The 5,375-nt window shown below is 41.7% G+C and overlaps 1 protein-coding gene across 3 annotated transcripts; it reads left to right on the plus strand.

Annotated features, from left to right (window-relative positions):
• Nucleotides 1-705: 705 nt before the first annotated feature.
• On the plus strand, nucleotides 706-4,715 carry LOC119268082. 3 transcript variants are annotated; one of them, XM_037549586.1, is made up of 7 exons: nucleotides 706-1,297; nucleotides 2,168-2,308; nucleotides 2,620-2,732; nucleotides 2,841-2,930; nucleotides 3,552-3,598; nucleotides 3,707-3,796; nucleotides 4,386-4,715. In XM_037549586.1, exons 3-7 carry the CDS (start codon nucleotides 2,640-2,642, stop codon nucleotides 4,411-4,413), a joined length of 348 nt encoding a protein of 115 aa, XP_037405483.1. In that variant the 5' UTR covers nucleotides 706-1,297; nucleotides 2,168-2,308; nucleotides 2,620-2,639; the 3' UTR covers nucleotides 4,414-4,715. The 3 variants fall into 3 exon arrangements, with proteins under 3 accessions (XP_037405483.1, XP_037405484.1, XP_037405482.1); XM_037549587.1 differs by having other exon boundaries at nucleotides 706-1,167; XM_037549585.1 differs by having other exon boundaries at nucleotides 706-2,308.
• Nucleotides 4,716-5,375: the final 660 nt, after the last annotated feature.

Raw genomic sequence — 5,375 nt, forward strand, 5'->3', positions numbered from 1 at the left:
ATCATCATTATATCCATGTTCTAAATCCGATCTTGCAAGTTATAGTCACCTACTACGTGTTATGATCCAGCATCCCCGGAGTGACAATAGTCGGAACCACTCCCGGTGATGACCGTAGTTTGAGGAGTTCATGTTTTCACTATGTGTTAATGCTTTGTTCCGGTTCTCTATTAAAAGGAGACCTTAATATCCCTTAGTTTTCAATTGGGTCCCGCTACCACGGGAGGGTGCGACAAAAGATGTCATGCAAGTTCTTTTCATAAGCACGTATGACTATTTACGGAATACATGCCTATATTATATTGATGAACTAGAACTAGTACCGAATTGCCCTAGGTTATAACTGTCTCATGATGGATATCATCCAACAAGTCAACGATCCAATGCCTACGAATTTATCCTATATTGTTCTTGCTAACACTATTAGGGAAAAGCTTATACACAGAAATTTATCAGTAGTGCAGTCTAAAAAGAGACGCTACTGCTAATTAGTAGTAGCGAGGAGTATAAAATCCACGCTACTACTAAATTGATAGTAGTAGCGAGGAAAATAAATCCGCGCTGCTACTAAGTAGTCTTCATCATACCCTCGGGACAGGCCATAGTAGTAGCGAGGGATATAAAACTGCACCACTACTAAGTAAGTAGCTGTAGTGCAGATAAGATCCCCACGCTATTACTAAGCGTGTCCACTGTTGCACCATCCACCCCGGCCCGATCCACTCCCAACCCACCCCTCTCTCTCTCTCATCCCTAAAAAACTCTCTCACGAACTCACCTGCTCCTCTCCCACGATCTCCTCGCCGCCGCCACCACCCACGCCGGTTACGCGCAACACTCCCCATGGAAGCCACCGCCGCCGCCTCCCTCGCGTGGACCCTCACCTCCTCGCCGCTCCCCCGCGGCTCCCGCCGTAGCCGTGGCGCCGGAGCGGCGGAGGAGGGGTAGGGCAGTGCTCGCCGCGGCGGCCTCGACGGGCAACTACGTGGTCCGCCAGAGAAATTGCGCAGGCGGCAACGAAGCCCTGCGCAGGGGCGGCTAATTAAGGGGTCGCCGGGAGCCCGTGAACCGCCGCGAGGGATGCGAGATCCCAGCGGGAGCCGGCGGAGGAGGGCCCGCCGGACTCGCCAAGGAGACGCCCTCCTCCATGCGGGGAATCACCTCGAGGTAAGAAGCAAATAGCACATGCAGGAGGTAAGAAGCAAACGAATGTGTGTGCTCTTTCCTTCTTACCCTCGAGCCGACTCCCGGAACCGCATCGAGTTGGATTTCCAATTGCACGCACCTACCTACAAAGGTTTGTTTGTTCGGGTCGATTGTATTACGAGTTCTCCATTGCTGTGTTCTCAGATCTGACCCCTGCTATGAGAATGAACAGGGACACAAATGATGATTTTGTAGAGCGTGGTAGCCGATTAATTGTCCCAAAATCAAAGTAGATGTGCCACGCCGTATTAGACTATTTTATTTTTCTGCATTTTTTGGAGGTGTCCGGAAGATAGAATGTAACTGCAGAATTCAACTACCGCATTTTGGCGAACACCTATTCGGTAGTTCAGATGAACCAAGATTAGATCACTCACACCGGTTTTACAGGTTTTTCTTTTGTTCACTGTATTTAATAAAATTGGCGACAATGGAAGGCCTCTCGTGCATAGATTATCTGAAACCATTTCAATGTATGGCCGACTGTGGAATCTTTCTCTCATCCTATGGTCAACTCTTGGGTTCTCACAGCCTCATTTGCCTTACTAGCTGGAAATGATTAGCCTGATGTAGTTTGTCCCCTCGGTTATTTCACTCTGTTAAAAGAATGTGCCTTTGTCAGGCCACTCTAATTTATACTGTTGTTGCTGAGGCATACCCAATTCTTGATTAGCAACCTAACTTTGTCTTAATCAGCATGGTCATCAACGAATAGATGAGCTATCAGTTAGTAGCGGTAATACGAGAAAAATAAGGAACCGACAGAAAGGATAGGAAGTAGCTATCTGAATTAGAAACCTGATACAGTAGAAGATAATGTGTTTTGTTCATCGGAGGTTAGTTTATATCTACGTGTTTTGTTCCCCTATCTTCAAATGTTATGTAGTCACTCAGTTAGCAGTTTCTTAACTGTTGTAGTAAATAATTAATTTCCATAATTGCTTCATTTGCTCTTCTGCAGAAGCCCAGTTATACACTTTACGCGATGAAATTCACAGCAATACAGTTCATCAACCTATTTATTGTGCCATCTTGGAATAATGTTCGTGGAGTAGCTTATCTCGTCAAGGCAACTCCTTATCTTAAAAGACTCCGGCTAGAAGTATGTCCTAAATGCTCTCCTTGTTGTTCTTCTTCAGATAAAAATATAGAATGTAAATTTCCTTTTTACATACAGATAAAAGAACGAATTATCGTAGTCTTCTCTTTGTTACACTATTTGCCTGCTAGGATACGATAAATGAAACTACTTCAATCAACATACTTGGGCCGACGGATCAAATACTACTCCCTCCATTCCTAAATATTTGTTGGTTCTTATGCTAGCCCTGTTATGCTTCTGAGCTGCTGTACAGGTCAAGTATCGCTCTCTAATTGCCACTTTTCTGCTTGGTTCTTCCAATGTACATGCAGGTTCAGTGAGTTTGGAACCGATGGGGGACAACAGCAAAGTCTCTGAAGCCGAAGTTCAACCTCTTTGTCAAGCAGGTGTCCGCCAGCATTGGGATGGCAGAGCCACAATTGATGTATGGATATTTTCTGGTTGCTTGCCCCGTTCTACATCATTGTTTTTTGTTTAAGGATCCATTCACCTAGTTCCTAGTTTTGATGGCTTTTGTTCCGTTTGTTTACAGATCAAGTCTTTCATTGCCTTTACCGTGTTTCTTAAAGCCTTTGGTGGTCTCCTTTTCATCATCAGCAGCTCGTTCGAAGCATTCGTACCGGTGTGTACTCTTCTTCTGAATGCACTGTATCAAGAATTATTTCATGTTAAGGGGGTATCAAGATGCATACTATTGTGGCTGCCATTAAATGTAGACTTGCAGCACCATGTCTTCTCAAACTAATAAAAAGGAAGTATTGTTGCCATGCCATTTAAGTAGTTTTAACAATTTTAGTGTGTCCATTTTACTGGCTGTAAAATGCCAAATCTGGCATTGTTGCTGCTTCGATGTTTGATCTTCATACATTTTGCTTCTGCAATATCCTGTTGTAGCATCTGACAGTGGAATGCTTTAACAACAACCTTCCTGAAAGATTCCAAATGTGGTGGCAGGTTATTCTTATTGTTTAACCACTTGATAGGCTCATGTCTGTTGAGTTTGTGCAACTGATTTGCTGCAGTCCAAATTTATGTGTTTATGCTTATATTTATTGTTTGCATTCTATATGTGACAATGCAACAGTTCTTTGAGGCATCAATCCATGGTAACTGGGCATATCGGTTTATGCTTAGATATGAATAAACCAAATATATACTCTGTCTTATTATATGGAACCAATTATATTTAATCCATGTTAAAATGATTATGCATTTATCATGTTGGAACTTCTTTGTCAAGCAGGTCTCCGCCAGCATTGGGAATTTGGGATGGCAGTGCCACACATTGATGTATGGATACTTTCTGGTCGCTTGCCCCGTTGTACATCATTGTTCCCTTTTTAAGGATCCATTCACCTAGTTCCTGTTTTTTATGGCTTTTGTTTTGTTTGTTTATAGATCAAGTCTGTCATTGCCTTTACCATGTTTCTTAAAGCCTTTGGTGGTCTCCTTTTCATCAGCAACAACTCGTTCGGAGCGGTCGTACTGGTGCGTACTCTTCTTGTGCATGCACTATATCTAGAATTATGTTATGTTAAAGGGGCATCTAGATTCATACTGTTGTGGCTGCCATTAAATGCATGTCTTCTAAAACTATTTAAAAGGAAGTGTTGTTGCCGTGCCATTTAGGTAGTTTCAAAAGATATAATGTGCTTGGCTGTTATTGTTTTAGTGTGTGCTTCTCACCTGTTGTAAAAGGCCAATTCGGGCATTGTAGCTGCTTCAGTATTTGATCTTCATATATTTTGCTTTTGCAATATCCTGTTCTAACATCTGAAAACGGAATACTTTAACAATATAATATTCTTGACTTTCTGCAACTGATTTTTGCTGTAGTCCAAAACTATATGTTTGTGTTTATTGCCTTTTTTAGTGTGTTGATATTTGAAAGGGGAACAGGGCAACGTGTTGCACTCTTGCTTTTGTTAGAGTACTATATTTTATTGTTAACCATGCTATGGTCCAAACTCCTTTTTATTCTGCTCATATGATATTGCTCATCTTTTGTTTTCTGTCCGATGCCTCCTGTATTTAGAGTAGAAATATTCTTAATTTAGTGTTTCTTGAACATGGCCAGGGCAATGGATAAAATCTACTCTGGATAGTTGAAGAGGGAGTACATGCTAAGTTGACTTTTTTTCCCTACGGATTTGCTTATCGTGAAGATGCTTGCAAGGATGCAAGAGGGAGCAGATCATTTGGAGAGATAGGATGCCACTGTTTGGTGTTTTTATGTATGTTGGTTTGCTTGTAACTGTGTTTGCACTTGCTGGAAGTAAGTGACTTGGCAAGAAGTGTAGGTGTTTTAATTGAAGGCATGAAAAGCCATGACAATATGTATGCTCTTACAGGATGTGCTCTAATGCCGCTGGTTTATTATAAATCTTGGATTAGTAATGATGTGTAATGTTGCTGGTTTATTGCAAATATGTGTTTGTTTTAGTTGGAATTGTATGCATAGAATGGAATTGGTGGATTTTATTTTTTTAATTCGTAATTAGTTAGTAGTAGCGTGCAAAAACACCAGACGCGCTATTACTACTTCGTTAGTAGTAGTGTGGGTTTGCATCCAGGCTACTACTTACTTTTTAGTAGTAGCATGGGAAAAAACCTGAGACGCTACTACTATTTCATTACTAGTAGCGCGGGTTGCACCTGCGCTACTACTAAAATGTTAGTAGTAGCGTGGGTTTCACCCGAGCTACTACTAACTATTAGCTATAGTGCGATACTAGTAGCGCGGGTACGCGCGCTGCTAGTAGCCATTTTACCCGTGCTGCTAGTAGCCTTTTTCCTAGTATTGTAAGTTACTACTGTTATAGTTACTGTTGCACTTGTTACAAACTAGTGCTATCATTGTTACTGTTGCTGCTGCTACTATTATCAAAACTATCATACTACTTTGCTACTGATCACTTTGCTGCAGATAATTAATCTTCAGGTGTGGTTGAATTGACAATTTAGCTGCTAATACCTTCCAATATTCTTTGGCTCCCCTTGTGTCGAATCTATAAATTTGGGTTGAATACTCTACCCTCGAAAACTATCGTGATTCCATATAGTTGTG

This window comes from Triticum dicoccoides, chromosome 3A, assembly GCF_002162155.2.
Source record: "Triticum dicoccoides isolate Atlit2015 ecotype Zavitan chromosome 3A, WEW_v2.0, whole genome shotgun sequence".
Taxonomy (NCBI): domain Eukaryota; kingdom Viridiplantae; phylum Streptophyta; class Magnoliopsida; order Poales; family Poaceae; genus Triticum; species Triticum dicoccoides.